Genomic DNA, 17676 nt, shown 5'->3' on the forward strand with positions numbered 1-17676 from the left:
AACCATTCTATGATTCTATGATAACTGAGTCAAAGCAAAATAAACTTGAAATCCCTCAAGTGAATCCAGTGTTCAGGCGCACAAAATGACCATGCAGTGATTTCAAGTGGAGAAAATGTTTTAATTCTCCCCAATCCAGGTAACAGTGTAGGCTCTGTGCTATATTAGAAGAGGATGGATTTAATTTTATGTGTCATTTGAGTCCCATGGCTTAAACCTGATAATTTAAATCTGAAGAGGCTTTTTGAAGTGGTAGACTAAATCAGAAGTCTTCAACACAAGACCCTGAACCTGAGGACAGCTGGTTCAGCTCCCTGTCAGGACAGTTGTACCTGAAATGAGGGTTTTGTGAGATGTAATGGATAATGCATGTGAAGCCAGGTGAGGATCTTGGTCCTGCCTCTACAGAGCAGATGTCCTCAGGTCCACAGAAACCCCTTCTCCATCTCCAGCGGGCAGTGGCAGAGATGGAGACTCTAAGGCTGGGGTCTGACACTTGGTCAGGTTTTGTGGTCCACTTCTCTTAGTGGATCTCCCTCCTTGGGAAAGCGTTCTATGCTTACAGTCCCTGTAGATACTGACTCATGGCATCCCCTTCAACACCTTCCTGAAAGCATCTCCACCCATGCCTGAAATACAACTGTCCTGGGAAAGATATCTTATTGTAGGAAGATTCCCCGAAATATTCACGGAGTCCTCATGGAGGTAAGAGTGAACTTTTCGTAAAGTGACCTTTATTAGCTTAAAACAACACACTTTTATAGGGTTCTACAGGGTTCATGTGGTACAAACAAAACTACTATTGGCTTAATTAACTAAATATCACACATGTTGCCTTATAATTGGTTATAGATGAATTTACTTCCGCCTTCATGCCAGCCTCAGTCTCTCCTTACTTCCGATTCCACGTGGCACTTCCTCCCCACCCCCGTGGCCAGCCAATCCTGTTGAACATCCTCCCTTCTGTTTACGACCTTGCTGTTGTTTCTCATTCTTATCCTTTAAGGAGACTTCAAGGGCACTGCCTTCAGGGATACGGGCTGGGTTGTGCAAGCAGACCTTAAGTAAAACATCATGCCCTCGCTCTGCCAAGATATTCTCTACATCTTATGGTGTGATGCATGTAAAGTGAGCAAAGCTATCTCCTGAACTTCTTGTACTGAAAGATCAATGTTGGTTCTCTGAACTTTTCATGCACACAGCATCAGCACAGATTTCCAGCTTCTAGTTGAAAACTATGCAAACTGCTGGAGATGACCGTGGCCAGAAGGATGGTCAGTAATCCAGATCACAGCTGGGAGACCAATCTATTGTAACTACAAGGGAATGAGAAGTGCTGTGGCATAATTAATAATTGCAATGGACCATGATACTAAGCCTCATTTGGAAGTTGCACACTTAAAGCCCCTAGTTGGGGGCTCTAGTTTTTATCTAACTCATCCAGGTACTGACCAGTCTAGTACTGAATCTGGGCAAAACAGAGTTTGTCTTTTAGAAAATAATGAAAACCAGCTTTATGACCACACTTAAATTTTTCCTCTCCTTGAAAGCAGCTGTGTTGTTTTGAGGGGTCAGTGCTGCCCCTGAAACCTACCAGATGGATTTCCAGAGCTGGCTTACCTTCCCAATAGGAGTATTGCTGTGCTGTGCTCTTCAGACATCTGCCCTTCAACGACCTGCATCTCACAACTGCACCAGCAATGGTCAAAGAATATCCTTCAGCCACTCCTACAAGATTGACCTGCCCACGTCCTCCCAGATCAAGGTGGAGGCAGATCCATTACAGCACAAAGACAACGGTGAGGTGCAGCTAGATCCTGGGGAGGCTGAGGAAAATGAAGAGCAGAATATCATCTTTAGGCACAACATCCATGTGCGTACACCCAAAGGGGACTGTGAAACTTTCACCCACATTAAGGGTCTGCTTGAAAGGATGGAGAAGCTTGAGAAAGAAGTGGCAGAGCTGAGAGAAGTTTGCAGCCCTCGGAAGTGCTGTGGGGGAAGCCAAGGTAAGTAATAATTGCAGTATCTGTTCTTACATCCCACATGCAGCCTATTTGCTGCGGAGATTTGGGGACTGAAATCCATTTGTCAAGGTTATGGGGGTTCTCTGTGAGTGAGATGCTCAAGTCCTACAGATGGGATGGTGCTCTGGTCTCTGTGATGTGAGAGGAAATCTGAAAGTCACAAAATGTGGTAGTACATAGTGTTTCTGGAACCAGCAGAGGGGAAATCTTCCCAGACATCTCCCAGAAGTGGAAGGGAAAACAGTTCCTGAGTTTCACATAGGTGAGAGGATTCAATGGAATAATTTCTAGGGAGGGGAGGGTGGAAGATGAGGGAGGCACTTCTTGTTGCTGTTTTTTCCTTTCTTACTTTTCCCTCCAGAGTTCTGCAGTTCCTGAGAATTTGTCTTTTTATTTCTTGGAATCACAGAATGGTTTGGGTTGGAAGGGACCTTAAAGCTCACCCAGTTCCAACCCCCCTGCCAGCAGCAGGGACACCTTCCACTAGACCAGGCTGCTCAAAGCCTCATCCAACCTGGCCTTCAACACTTCCAGGGAGGAGCAGCCACAGCTTCTCTGGCCAACCTGGGACACTGTCTCACCACCCTCACAGTGAAGAATTTCTTCCTAATATCTCATCTAAACCTCCCCTCTTCCAGTTTAAAGCCATTTTCTGCCTTGATAACTGACTAAAGAGAAGATTTTTTGATGATGATGATTTGTGGTGGCCAATGGCTCTGCCTGTGATCAATGTTTTATACTGCATGGCCTCTAAGAAAAGATTTAACAAACTGATGTTTGGGGAATGGAGACAGGGAGAAGTGCTAAGTCTTTGCTTACATGAACAATACAGATGTATACCCGATGAGAATAACGTACACTCCATCTTTATGATAACTGGTGAGAAATAGTGAGCTTAAATGACAACCAGGAAGATTCAGGTTAGAGGTTGTGAAAAGCTTTTTAATTGACTGGAGAGGTTGTGGAATTCCTGCACGCTAGGGACAAACGTGAATAGGGAAAGGCAAGGGTGGAGCTGGTCCCCCCTGGGGCCAGGGAGCAGATGGACAGGGTGATGTCTTCAGGTCTTTTTCAGCCCATATTTTCCAGTGATAGTTATGTTTTCCCTTTAATGACCTTGAACACGCCTTTGCACTATCTATCTATTATTATGTTTCTAATTTTGTTTTTGTTTTTTCCCCTCCTTCTGATCTGTGTCACACTTGCTGTTGTCCATCCTGGTGCTGCTCTGGCCAGGTGTCTCACATTGCAGTGGCCACGGGACATTCCTCCCTGAGACTTGCAGCTGTAAGTGTGCCGAGGGCTGGGAGGGCCATGACTGCTCCCGTCCCACCTGCCCTAGCCACTGCAGCGGCCGTGGGCGCTGTGATGGTGGGAAGTGTAGCTGTGAGGAGCCTTACTTTGGTGAGGACTGCAGGCAGCGCTTCTGTCCTGAGAACTGCAGTGGCAACGGGATCTGTGACACAGCCACAGGGGTCTGCCAGTGCTATGAGGAGTTCATCGGAGAGGACTGCAACGAGAAACGAGGACTGCAACGAGAAACGATGCCCTGGGGACTGCAGTGGCAATGGGTTCTGTGACACGGGAGGAGTGCTACTGCCACGATGGCTTCTTTGGCCTTGACTGCTCCCAAGGTAGGACATGCCTGTGAGTTGTTTTTCCCTTTCTTTTTTTCTTTCATTCTGAGTTTCCCTCTCTGCCTCCCATAAACATTTGGTTAATCCTGTAGATAAGCCAAGCCTGGAGTCACCATGTTCCTCTTGGAGTTCCTGCTTGGCTAGGGGTTGCTGGCAGGTCCTTGTCTTCAAGAACTGGAGAACATTTCTGAACTGGGGAAAGGTGGAAATGCAGTTAAGGGTAGTGCTAGCACAAGCCTGTGTGTAGCAGCTGAAGGAGAGAGCAAAACTGGGTATGGAGCCTGTAATTAAAGAGGGAGCCAGAGCCTGTTTCTTGACATACAAATGAGACAATAGAAGGTAAAATCACCTTTGTTGCAGTGTGAGCTGCTTTCGAGAAGGTAGTTGATTTGATAAAGCCTGTGAGACAAAGGATGTATAAATCCTTTAAATAACCTCCCTTTGAAGTGAGGTCTTTGGGAAATTCTACTTTGTTACAAGGCAGTAGGATTTGCCTGAGGAGACCTGGCTGAGCTGACCTTGAGGTGTGTGTCCAGCAATTTCTGCTTAATTCTGAAAAACCTACAATCTCCCTATAACCGCAGGTCGATACTCCAGGCTTCAGCACTCAGCCTTTTACCCTGGAAGCTGCCTTTCCTTCTCAGCATGTCACTGCTTGCTCTAATCTTTCACAGCTCCTCAGGAAGGAGAAGTAGGTAACAGCCACACGCTGAGCAGTAGGTATCGCTCAGCAGGGCTCTGCAGTGACCTTACTGGCAGGTCTTTTCTCCTCCAGATCATCCCTCACCTCTCAGGCTTGACCCATCTGCTTAGAGACTCATCTTTTATTTAAAAGATTATTAGCTCATATTTTTCATCCAGACAAGAGCTCTGCATCAAACCATCACTCCTCCCACCCCTTCCACACTATTCAGAGATGTTTCTCTGTGGCTCCAGCACTCTTCTCTCCTGTCAGTAGACCGGGACTTGCTGCTCAGGAGGCAGCACCTTTACAGAGGTGGTAAGCAGAGTTGTTTTTCCCAGAGCAGAGACAGTTGTCTCAGAGAACTCTTACCCAGCCAGCCTCAAAGGGCTGTCTGGGTCCAGCCTTGGATCCTCTTCCTTACACAACACCCGCAGGTGTTTTACAGAGTGTGAAGTGGCCTCTGCTCTCTGAGTATCTGAGTGAGCAAGCACTGCAGAGTTCATGCATATTGCATAATCCATTTTGCTACTTTTTCTGAGCACTACACCTCCACTCCTGCTTAAAAACTGTTTTAAGTCCAAAGGCAAATGCCATCTCAGTATCAGTAGCCGAGCACTCCTCTCCCATAGATGTCAAATTGCCTTTTTTATTCCAATTTGGGTTAGATTTCTGCATCCTGGGAGATTTACACTGAGCACCATTTTTATTTATTTATTTATTATTATTCCTATGTTTTTATGTGTCTCAGATCACGAAATTACTTTTTTTATATATTACCATGGTAACTGGAATGTTTAAACATCTAGAAGTTATTATCAAGCATGCAAAAGTCTAATTAATGTCTTACAATTCCTTGTGAAGGAGAACTAGAGGACGAGGACACACTGAACAGCAGGTATTAGCCTTTGTTCTTTCTGGACTTTGTTTACTGGCACTCCAAAATAGCACTCTGGGATATCTGAAGATGAATAAACTGGCAGTTTAAAAACACTTGTTTGGTATCTCTGCACAATATTAGTTTAAACAGGAAGTCTGTGTATTGATGCTGTAATAAGGAAATTGGAAAGGAAAATAAAGAGGGGCTCTGCTGTTCCCAGGGGAGCCAGGGTTCCCAGCCAGCTCCTCTGTGAGCTCTCAGCCCAGCGCTGGATCTCTAAATGTGCGGCTCGTTTCCTGCTTGCTTTGGCCATTAGGGTCTCAGTCTGATTCTGGAGGAGAAGCTGCTGGATGGAGATTGACTCTTGCATGGCCCACAACCACACGTCCTCCTAATTCACCTCAGCAGTCGGTGCTGTGCCTGTGATGAACCCTTTCATAGAATCATTTTGGTTGGAAAAGGCCTTAAGATCATTGAGTCCATCCATAACCCTCACACTTTGCTTCAGGCTAGGAGGTTCTCTGCTGTTGGAGAGCAAGAGGAGGAGGTTTTCAAGGGTTGCCAAGTCCAGGCTGCACCTCCATCCCTTTCACACCTTCACAGGGCCACTTCCCCCAGCTCTGACCAGGCGTGACTTTGTCAAGTCCTGAAGTGCTTGGGTTTGTCATGTTGGCTGGAGAAGATGGCTCTGGTGCATCTCAGGGCAGACCAAAAACCACATTGCAAAAATAGATCCCCCTGGGCTGGGCTAGAGAGTCACTGCCCTTGTGAGAACCCCTCATTGGAGCATCGTCCTGCTCCGAAACACAAACTGTCCTGGGCACTGTCCTAAACAGGTGATACTGGTTTCTTCTGCCACATCTCTCCTCTTCAGAGAGGCAGATACAATCCTCTTCTGAACTATGCTTAGACCAGGGATGCACCATACCATATGTATTTAGGTTCTTTATTGTTTTATTGCAAAGTAATTCTGTATCACAGGGAGAGGCAGGATGAACGTCCTCACACTTTGTACAAAGTTTTAATCAAAAGCCATGGAAGGCATATATTGAGGGGGGAATTTGGTGAGAGCTGTGAATTGTGGCAGGGAATGAATGCTGCCTTTCACGTGAGAAGAATCTCAAGATGTTATCTGACCTAATGTTGCTGACACTTGCCTTTTTACAGGCACTTGCTATCCATGTTTTGCTATTGGTTAGAGCCTTGCTAATGAAATACAGCTGGTAGAGAGTTTGATCAATTTATGATATGCTTACTTGTAATTAAAAATCAGGTAAACTTTCTGACAGATGTTCTACATGACTGCTTTCAAGGGCTTCTTCAAGACACTGACAAGCTGTCTGTCTTGTAGCAAAAAGGTTAAGGCACTGATGGTATCCTGAAATTTATTGTGTGTCACAGATTTGCCCAGGTCTTCGCCAGTCACCAAGTGGAAGTTTCCATCAGTATAAAAGCTCAGTTTTCTACCTCTGCCATGGAGAAGCTGTGTTCCCCAGTTCTGGGGACCAGTTGACATTTTGAAATAACTCTGACAGTGGTATGAAAAGGAGGTTTTTGGCTTTTCTTTCTTTTCCTAGAGGCACTGGAAGGGACAGCTTTACAAGACTGTTTTCCTCATGCCAGTGTGGGTTTAGAAGCTGGAAAGAAGAGTCTAGGAAATTATTGTATTTGTTACTGACTGCAATATGCTTTTGTATTTAATGGGCAGAAAGAAATGGACAAACCCAAGATGATCACAGACTGGGAGTTCCAGTTCTGTGTTCTCTCTGTATTCAAAATAGGTTTGAAACAATTTCTTGCTTGACCCTGTGAGCCCTGGATGAGATGCTCAGACATCATTCTCACTGCAGTGTTTTTCTTTGTTTCCTTTCCAGTGCTCGCTCCTCAGAACCTGCAGCTGCTGAACTCCACAGAGAACTCTCTGGCTGTCAGCTGGGATCAAATGATTGATGTGGATAATTACCTCATTAGCTATTATCCAGTAGGGTATGAGACATGGCTGAAACAAGTCCACGTGCCCAAAGAGCAGCTCAGCTATGAGACTGTGGGTCTCCACCCCAGCACCACATATAATGTCACACTTTGTCATGTGAAGAAGGGGATTGCCAGTGAGCCCGAGTATCTAGAAGCAACTACAGGTAGGAGCAGGCAGTCTTTTTCTTCAGAGGCAGGAGCTGTTTGAATCTAGCTTTAAAGATCTACAAGTGGAACAAATTGTTTGGCTTTGCAGGTTTATAACATCCTGAGTGATGAAGAGCACTTTCTCCTCCCAGTCTCAGCTGCATTTTTTTGCCATCTTTCTCTGCTGGAGAATCAGTTTCCAGATACGTATCGTTGGAGCTGAATGCACTGCAAATTTCCTATCTCTCCCTTTATCTTGTCCAAATCCTACTTCTATTGACAGCCCTGAATTCCAGGGAATCTGTAACATTGCCTACTGCAAGAAGCAGCAACAGCAGCACACAAGATAAGACCAGCATGTTATTAGGAATAATGCACTGTTTGACTAGATGCAGAGGGGACATTAAAGTAGACAGAATGTCATTCCTAGGTACTAATTTGCCAAACACACCTGCAGGAGTGACTTTTCCTCATAGTCTCTTCCCTGGACTGCATGAGCCTGATGCTGCTGAGGTTAGGAGGCTGAGTATGGAAAGACTGCGTATTTGACACATTCTGTCTCTCTAGAACTGAAATGTCATTTTGTTAGCAGCTGGTAGTTTGCTGTGTGTGCCTGTACTTGGCAAAAACAGTGAAAAGTTGGGTTCTTTTGACATTTTTCTTACTCCTATCACAACAGGTAGGAGCTGAGAGCCAGAAAACTCTTGAGTTGGAGGGTTACCATGGATAAAACTAAGCCTGTTGAGATAATGATTGTGCTGTACTTGCTTTAACTCTTCAGTTTGGCTCAGGAAAACATCTCAGGTTTTAGAGCAGGCGACTGGGGAGGGAAGGGGGCTGTTTATCAACTTCTTATCTCATATTCACCTTTTGGTGCTGATCCTACTTCTTCACGGCCCTCTGCTGTCCTTACCAGTCCTGTCTGTGCTCAATGCCATCTGGGTGACAGAAGAGATGGAGCACTCCCTGGAAGTGGAGTGGGAGAACCCACCAACAGATGTGGATTATTATAAGCTGAAGTTCAGATCCCTGGTGGAGATGGATGAGAAACAGGTCACGGTGCCCAAAAGCAATAACCCCGAGAGCAGACACATTGTGACTGGTGAGTACCTGCGGGTGTTCCACAGTGGGCAGGGAGAAGTTGCGAGGGTGATTGATTGCCAGACTGTGGTCCTGAGATGATTTTTGTGTGTGGATGAGCAGTTGTCCTTTACCTTGTGCCTGCTGTAGGCCAGGGTGAGTTCTATTGGGGTTCCCCTATCCCATAACAATGGATGTCTCCACAGGGATAAAGCTTCTAAGTCCTGTGGATAGCAAGTGTCAAGGCATATTCATTCTGCTTTAATCCTGTCCTTGTTAGGGGTAAAGTATATTCTTCTGTTTCAGAGCTGATAACACTGATGTTATGAAAGTCTCCATCTAAACTTTAAGTTTCTCTCTGCTACAAACCTAGACCTGGACAGACTTAGCAAAATAGCTTTTTTTTTAAAAAAAAATAATAAATTCCTGTCTTCCCTAATTGTTGATAATGCTTTCTTTTGCTCTTTGTAGGCCTGAAACCTGGCACAGAGTATGAGATCACTGTCATACCGATGAAAGACAATACAGAGGGGATACCATCCTCAGTGAGTGGCAGGACTGGTAGGTGGGAAGTTTCTTTTATGATGGTGGTATTGCTACAGGGTTGGAGGACGGATCTGTCAAGATTGCAGCACAGAAGGTGCACAGTTGGCTGCTTCTTCATGCATGACCTGCAGCCATATCTGCTTATATCTTGTTTAAGCTTGTCTACATTGTATGTTAAACACTAAATCTAGCCCTAGCTTAGGCTTTTGCCTTGCTTTTAAACCTAAAGTAACTTCACCTTTAACTTGATTAATAGTAAGCATAGTAAGCTGCCCTCTGTATGCAGTAACAACCCTCAAATGAACCTGGGTCCAGCAGAAACTCAAAGTTTTTGGTTCATGACTTTCCTGACTAGATCATTGACAGAATGACCTTGCTTAAACCTAGCACACATGATTTGAGGTCTGGATATAGCCCTTCCTTGTGGATCTTCTGAGCAGCTGCTGCCGATTTATCTGGTCTCTGAGCCTAGGAATAATAAGGAAGAGGATAAATTCTTCTTTATTCCTATATTGCCTGGCTCCAGCATTATTTTTTTTGTTCATCAGCTGAACAGCACAATTGGACTGAGGAGGAGATTGGCACACCATTGCCAGGCCTGCATTTCCACTGGGGTCTGTAGTCCCAGCCTGCTCTGTGGTCTGATACCCCTGCTGCCATGGAGGTGAAGCTGTGGCCTGCTCCTGGCATTTCTCTGGTAGCTTGAGTTTTCACCTTTTACATCTGAAATGACTGAAGAGGCTTCAGCTACTTGCTGGCCCTTAGAAGTTGAAGCTTTGGACTGCTTTATCTTGTAACAGAGTCCGAGTCAGTCATCTCCAGCCTGGGGAGAGCACAAAAGCTGATTTCTGCTCCAGCTGTGTGCTCAGTACAGCTCAGAAGGCCTGGCAGGTGCTACTGTTATTTGACTGTTATTTTGTACTGTAAATGGCAGACAGACATGAATGTTAAAGCAGATCTGGGAACCCTGTTGATTCATTGATGCTTCATGCTCTTCAAAAACATGGCAGAATATTTTTGAGCTATTCATATTGAAAAACAGACCTTGAAGAATTTTGAACTCTCATTCTACCTGCAAGATTCTACAAGCTCTGAAATTCAGCTGCCTTACAAAAGGGCAGGCATGCTGCATCCAAAGACTGAAAAATCACAGATCAGGCCTGAAAACTGATTTAAACCAACAAAACCTACAACCTCTACACTGCCCTTGTAGGACTGCTCTTCTTCCCTGCATACATTCTGATTATTTGGCACACTCTTGGCTTGTGCTTTCAAGCTGTTCCTCACAGACCTGGGGGCTGCAAAACTTCTTAGAAGGAAAAACAAATCTACAATGAGTCATCCTGCTCATATTCATAGGTAACCCCTGCAACTTAAGAGCTGTGACTAAAACAAATACCAGCTATTGCAAGAACTACCACTAAACTCTGATTCATCACCTAAAATAGCAGAAGCCTCGGGGAAGTCTGAGAGACAGGTCTGAAGAGTAGGCAGAAAGGGAGGAGAAACAAATGGCAGGAGGCAGAGAAAGGAAGGGACCTATACTCAGTGCTGTGAGAAGGGTGAGGGAGAAGGTAATGCTCAAATCAGTACCTGTGGAAGGTGAGACAGGTAGCCTGCAAGCTATTCTTGCAGAAAAAAAAATGGCAAGTTTCATCTAAACGGTAGAACAGTCCTGCTTTCTCCCCACTCTGCCCATTCTGGTTTTTCATGGATGCCTTTTTTTCTTGAGAGGCTGTAGGGGGAACCTGGGTGACTCTGTATTTTTGCTGGCCAAAGCAGCAAGGCAAGAATGAAGGAAATGTGCACCTGCCATGACAGGTATTGTAGTGGTTTAATGCAGCTGGACTTTCCTAATCCTGCACTTTGAAATGTTCTCTCAGGAGTTGATAGCCCAACCAATGTGGCAACTGACCGAGTGACAGAGGACACAGCCACTGTCTCATGGAGTAAAGTTGAGGCTCCCATAGACAGGTACATGGTGAGATACACCTCAGCTGATGGAGACACCAATGAAATAGAGGTGGGGAGTGAAAATGACATCATCACCTTACTGGATCTGAAGCCAGGCATGGAATACATCATCCACATCTGGGCGGAGAAGGGACCCCAGCAGAGCAAGAAGGCAAGCACCAGAGCTGTGATAGGTAAGTTGTAGCAGCAGCAGTGCAGGGAGCTGAGTTTGAATTTCAAACTCCTTTATCAATCTGACATGTTTCCCTAAAGCTTCTTTTGCTTTGCACAGGATTTTAGTGAAGCAAAAAATTCACGTCCTTCTTGCTAAAGAGGCTGAACAGGTCTCCAGCTTGGCATGAAGACCGTGGTTTGAGTCCTGTTATGGACAGGTCTTATGGCACTGCACCAGTTACAGTCAGTACGGGCAACAATCCAACACAGCCAAAGCTAAAGCCTCATAGCTGGAATGTGTGATTCATGCCTTGCTTTTGAAATGCCATAAACCACCTCCAAGCTTGTGTTTTGGTGACTGATCATGGCATAAGATAAGAATCACATGGAGAATCCAGTCTCTGAACAGGACATTTGGTCACTGTTCTTGGTGGCTAGGATCTCCACTGGCAGGGTGCTTGCAACAGGGTCCACAGCTGGATTGGGAAGCTCCTCACACCACTGTTGTGCTCATATCTTGTAATCCAGCCAGCCATGGTCCAACATGGCTGTGTGTACAGGAGCAGTTTCTGCTGATGATTTACAAATGTCTTATCTATGTGCAATCTGTACTTCTGCAGCAGAAATTACCTAGAGGAATGTTTGAGATGCTCCACTCGGGATGTTAACCAACACATTTAAGCATATAAATTGGACTAGACACAACAGGAGCTGCCTCAGGGAATTTGTAGGACTGTCTGAAGTTCCCACCTGGAGGGGATTGATAAGGATCAACCAAATGCTTAATTATGAAGTTCAGTCAATTACCTACTTTCAAGTTGGTCCCGTTGCCTGAAGCCAGCCCATGTTCTCACTGATACAGGTGACTGGCTAGGGAGCTCCTGGGCCACCCAGGGAGTTAAGGTGTTAAAGGCAATGCACATGCATACAGGCACAGCTCATACCCAGCTGCAATGCAATTATAACTAAAGAACAAACTTGATTTTCATATCACACAAGAAAATCATTCAGTTGATTTTTCTTGCCACAGGTGAGCATCTTACAGTGCTAACTAGCTGAGCGTTATTCAAACACCCATTCCCAGTGTGCACAGCTCTAGGGTGACACAAATGAGCCTCAGCATCTTTCATTAAAATGAGAAATAACATATTTTCATTGCACAAAAGGAGTGAGATTAGTACACACAGGTGGAAAATCACAACTTTTACCATAGCTAATATGTGGTAAATCATAGTACAGCTAAGCTGATATATTAGCAGAATATGCCAGAATAAGAATGTTGTTCCAATAATTTGGGAAGCATCTGCAAGTCCTTCACTGCTCAGGCTGCTGAGATGTATTTAGAAGTTCAGTGGAAAAAAAAAAAACCCCAAAACCACAAAACCTCATGCTTTCTGTATAGGTCATGGGCTGTTGGGCTGTCCTTGAAGGGTCATGTTCCTGCGGGCTCTGCTGTGATAGTGACTCTTGAAGTCATGCAGAATGTTTGTCTGTGAAAAGGGCAAGAGAAGGATTGTGATAATGGGAGGAGATTGAAAGTGGTGGGGTTTTATTTCCTAGTGGGGAATGTGAACCTAGTTCTCACTAGTGTCGTTGCCTGGTTCTTCACCTTCAAACCTTCTCTTTAAGAAATTGCCAGTGTAGTGTCCAAATAGCAGCCAGGTAGCTGACAGAAGACATAGTCACAATCTCCTGGGATAGGGACTGGCCCCTGATGGGTACTTGGTGAGATACAACACAACTAACAGGGGAGGGACTTTTTATAACAGCAGTTAATGATAGACCAAGGGGTAATGGCTTTAAGCTGAAAGAGGGTCGGTTTAGATTAGATATTAGGAAGAAGTTCTTCACTGTGAGGGTGGTCAGACACTGGAACAGGTTGCCCAGAGAAGCTGTGGATGCCCCCTCCCTGGAAGTGCTCAAGGCCAGGTTGGATGAGGCTTTGAGCAACTTGGTCTAGTGGAAGGTGTCCCTGCTGCTGGCAGGGGGGGTTGGAACTGGATGATCTTTAAGGTCCCTTCCAACCCAAACCATTCTATGATTCTATGAACTAATGGGAACACAAAGAACATGGAGGTGGGGAAGGGCAAGAGCATCACTGCTCTGATGGGACTGAAGCCAAGCAAAAAGTACACCACCAGCCTCTGGACAGAGAGGGAAGCCCAGCAGATGTCAAAGCTGTGACAGGTAGGAGGTTTGCTTCAGTATGAAATAATCTTGTTCCAGGAGAGCTGCATTTCAGATGGACATTCTGAGCAGGCGGTTGGGTTTTTGGGTTAATTCCCAGAACAAGCCAGACAAGAGCTGGTGATCTTCAAAAAGCAAGAGGCAGTAGCACCATATTCTGCGTGGGCTCTGCCCATGCAGGGTCAGCTGTGCTTTTGTTGCCAACAAAGAGCCCTGCTGTTGCAGCTGTGAGGAGGAGACCTAGATCCCAGCTGAAATACCTCAGAATTGGGCACCTACCAGCTTTGTAGTTCAGACCCATCCTGGATAAGAAATAAAGATGAGAAGTGGAAGCAATTAGCAAGGCCCTTGAGGGGAAGGAGTAAGTGTAGCCTCACCGGGACAACCTGTGTTCTTCACTCCTAACTGTTCCTGCAGAAATCAGCAGCCCAGCTCACCCAGTGCTGGGGCAGAGGGCTGACTGGCCCTGACAAAGCTTGGCGCTGGTGTACAGGTGTGTACAGCAGTGTGTCAGGAATGGTAGGACTTGCAAGTAGTTAGCCACCTTGTTTTACCTACCTGGCACTGTATCCAACAGTGCCAAATGCTTTGGGGCCACAAATGGGACTCACTTAAGCGTCAGTTATTTACACCACATGATCAAGACATGGCTTATGGCTGAAGATAAAAGTTCTGTTAGATTTACCAGTTTGAGCTGGAGAAAAAAAAAACAACAACAACAGAAAAACAAACACAAAAAACCCACCCAAAACCTAACACAACCAAACAAGCAAGCTTTTGGATGCACAAACCCTTTTTAGGTCTTTGGGCACAGAATAATTTCCCAAAGCTCATCTGTTTTTCCAAGTATATTTGATAGTTTAATAAAACATACTACCTCTCCCTATAAAACTTGTATTGTCTGTGTCTTTAAACCATTGTGATTAGCACAGCACTATACTAAACCTTTGAATAATTATGACTTTTGCTTACAGAAATTGACAGCCCAACTGAGCTGTTGGCTGCCCAAGTGACAGAGGATGCAATTACTGTTTCCTGGAACAAAGTGCAGGCTTCAGTAGACAGATACAGAGTGAGCTACACCTCGGCTAATGGGGACACAGAGGAGAGAGAGGTGGAGGAAGACAAGAATGCCACCACCTTGGCAGGACTGAAGCCAGACACAGAGTATGTCATTTACATCTGGGCAGAAAAGGGAGAGCAGCAGAGCAAGAGGATCAGCACTGAGGCTGTGACAGGTAAAAGGGCAATAGATTTTATTAAGAGTAAAGGCTACAGCCTAGCTTTGCCTTAGCACTGAGTAAGTCCATCCCCTGACAGTTTCAAAGCAGAGGGAGATTCAGGCTTAACAGTTCAAATCTTCAGTGCATCTTGTGGTGAAACCTATTCAACATCATGACAGAGAGGTTGTTGTTGTAGGTACTATGAATAGGCTGTGTTGTTGTTACTAATAGGGATTAGGGAAAATGAAGCCTTTGCAGCAGTGTCTTATGTGTTTATATAGTCTTGTTTTATTTTAACTGGTCAATTCATTTATCTTTCATCATGGAATAGGGAAATGCTCAGTTGCTTTTTGCAGATGAAGAAATTGAAGTGCAGAGAGGTTAACAGCATGCACAATGCCTTTTCTTGCAATAAGATGATTAATCCTTCTTCCACAGTTGTGTTCTTACCATGACTTTCTTTCCCCTGTGTGGCCTGTTCTAGTGTGTGCCCAGTGTGAGGGTTCCTTGTTTATAACAACACTGTAAAGCTGAATGTCTGAATCAATTGCAAGCGGTTGCAAATGTTTACAAGACCCATGCTCTAGGTCAGGGACTTGCTGAAGGAAGATGAGTAAATGCATACCTGGGTCATCCTCTTAACAAGAGAGCTTTGGTTGTTCTCTCACTTTCTGGACAGATGACATCAGAGGCTTGTGATGGTGAGAAAACAAGAAGGTTACAGTATCTTGCTTTGCAAGGGCTCTCTCCTGTCCTGGTCAGCACTGGCTGTGCTGTTCCCTTGGAAAGCATCTGTAAGGATTAAAGACAGACTCCAGACAAATCACCTCAGACCTTGATACCTCCCAGCTTTGTGGGTCCAGTCAGTGTGTGATCAGAAATAGGACTTGAAAAAGGAAGAAACTGGCAAGGGCCTTGAGGGGAAGGAGTGTGACAGTGTCACAGTACAGCCTGACTGTGACAGCCTCTGTTCTTTGCTTTTAACTGTCTCTGCAGAAATCGACAGCCCAGCTCACCTGGTGACTGACCAAGTGACAGAGGACACAGCCACCATCTCCTGGGACAGGGTCCAGGCTGTCATAGATAGGTACACGGTGAACTACACCTCTGTTGATGGTGACACAGAGGAGATGGAAATGGGGAAGAACAGGACTACCATGACTCTGACAGGACTGAAGCCTGGCATTGAATATGTCATCTACCTCTGGGCAGAGAAGGGAGCCCAGCAGAGCAAGAGGACCAGCACAGAGGCAGTGACAGGTATTCCAGGAGAATCCTTGTTGTTCTGTGTGACACTGTTGTGGAGGTGATCTCAACTTCTGTCCTGTTTTCTTCTGGCCTGTTGTACAGCGTATACTAGGCAGCATTTTGTCTTGTCACCTATGATGTGGTGACATCCATGCCAGAGGCACCTTCAAGCTTTGGATGGAGACAATGCCTCCTGCCAAGTCTGGAGAACTTTTAGGAACTAACAACTGCTCTGTTAGTTCAGAAACTATCAGCTGGTGTGAGCTTCACAGCACTTTACTAAAGCACTGTCATCCTCACTCATTAGCTTTGTCTGCTGTTTCTGGTCTTCAGGTATGCTGAACTCTGCTGGTGTGGCTGCGCTCTGCCCCACAGTGTACACTGCTGCTGTTGAACCCTGCTTAAACTTAGGATGGTTCAACTGGTAGTACTGGTGTTTATCAATGAAGCAAGATTTGGAAGAAAACGTGCCTATTAGTAATGTTTTACAACACAAAAGGGTAGCAAATAGTTTGAGCCTGGAAAAAGTCAGTAATTCACTTTGTTTAGTCGAGGTTTTTGCTTACAGAAGCTGGCTGCTTATCTAGGCTGAAGACAGACTGATTGTCAGAGGGCACTGCTAGTGTTTCCTGGGAATGAGGGAGAGATGGGGTGGGACACACATCTGGCTGTCCTGATTAGTTTGAAGCCAGGCATGGTGGACATCAAAGGAAGCAAGCTGAGCACAACGGCAGGCACAAACACTCTCATGGGTGACCTGTGGAAATTTGGGTTGTGATTTTGCAGCTATGGAAGGAGAGATGTAGCTTCACAGGGTGAATTAGCTATGATTATGTTTCTCCTTGGGCCACCTCTTTTGCCAAGGCTGCCTTCCCTTGGTTGTACTGTAGAGGAGTGTTATGCCTCGCTGGCACCTCACAGCTCAAAAAGACAGATTTGTTGGGGAGGCTGATAAAGGGGAGCAGAGTTTTGGTACTGCCTCAGTATTTCACATCTTTTTCTTTGCCTTGGTGTACCCTGTGCTGACCAGGACTCCAGGACCATGCATGCTGCCAAATAGCTGGTCTGATGGATCTCTCTTGAGGCTGTGTCAGACTGAAATTCTTACAAACCTTAAATTTCAGTTGGACCTTCTTCTGCACAATCATTCTTCCCTGTATCTCTGCTTGATATTTTACTCCTGAGACCTCTGTCTGAAGATGACCATGCCTCATCCCTTACCTTGTCTTACTCCAGTTCTGCATTGTCACTAGCAAGCACGTGATTAGCCACAGAGACCCAGTAAAGCTACAGATGAGTTAGTCCAGGTCATCCTTTGCTTCCTAAGGGTGGAATCATGGGGCTTTAGAAAGCAAAAGTTCCAAGGGGACCATGTGTGTCTTCTAGTTACCCACACTTTCTACTCTGCACTTTATTTCTTAGAAATGGACAGCCCAAAGAATCTGGCAACTGACCAAGTGACAGAGGACTTGGCCACCATCTCCTGGAGTATCATCCAAACTCCGATAGACAGGTATATGGTGAGCTACACTTCTGCTGATGGGGACACCAAGGAAATAGAAGTGGGGAAGGACATGACCATTACCACCCTGACAGGACTGAAACCAGGCATGCAGTACACCATCCATCTCTGGGCAGAGCTGAGAAGCAAGCAGAGCAAGAGAGTGAGCGTTGACACACTGACAGGTAATTGTGGGCAGGAGGGAAGTGGAATGGGGTAGAAGGACCCTGCTCCCTTGTTGTTTTACATTTCATCATCTCTCTTCTCATTAGTGGGTAAAGAGGATCTACAGTGGGAAACTTATTCTTGAGATGCAAGTGTGTGAATATAGACTACCATAACCGAGACTGCTGTTATAGAAGAGAAGATGTAATGCAGGAGCAATGACAGCAGATGGCACCCAGCTTATTTCAATAG

At 45.4% G+C, this 17676-nt stretch overlaps 1 protein-coding gene across 1 annotated transcript; it reads left to right on the forward strand.

Moving 5' to 3' along the window:
* Positions 1–1597: 1597 nt before the first annotated feature.
* On the forward strand, positions 1598–17444 carry LOC104520195 (tenascin-N; the record flags this gene model as incomplete). The annotated part of the gene is given in 11 exon segments (XM_010166109.1): positions 1598–2009; positions 3264–3532; positions 3534–3614; positions 3616–3661; positions 7101–7364; positions 8264–8449; positions 8899–8988; positions 10857–11120; positions 14262–14525; positions 15507–15770; positions 17181–17444. Coding segments are annotated over 11 exon segments (2404 nt in total), but the record flags the coding sequence as incomplete, so codon positions are not given.
* Between the last annotated feature and the right edge of the window lie 232 nt (positions 17445–17676).

Source organism: Antrostomus carolinensis, unplaced genomic scaffold (assembly GCF_000700745.2).
Source record: "Antrostomus carolinensis isolate BGI_N321 unplaced genomic scaffold, ASM70074v2 scaffold32610, whole genome shotgun sequence".
In the NCBI taxonomy this organism is placed as follows: domain Eukaryota; kingdom Metazoa; phylum Chordata; class Aves; order Caprimulgiformes; family Caprimulgidae; genus Antrostomus; species Antrostomus carolinensis.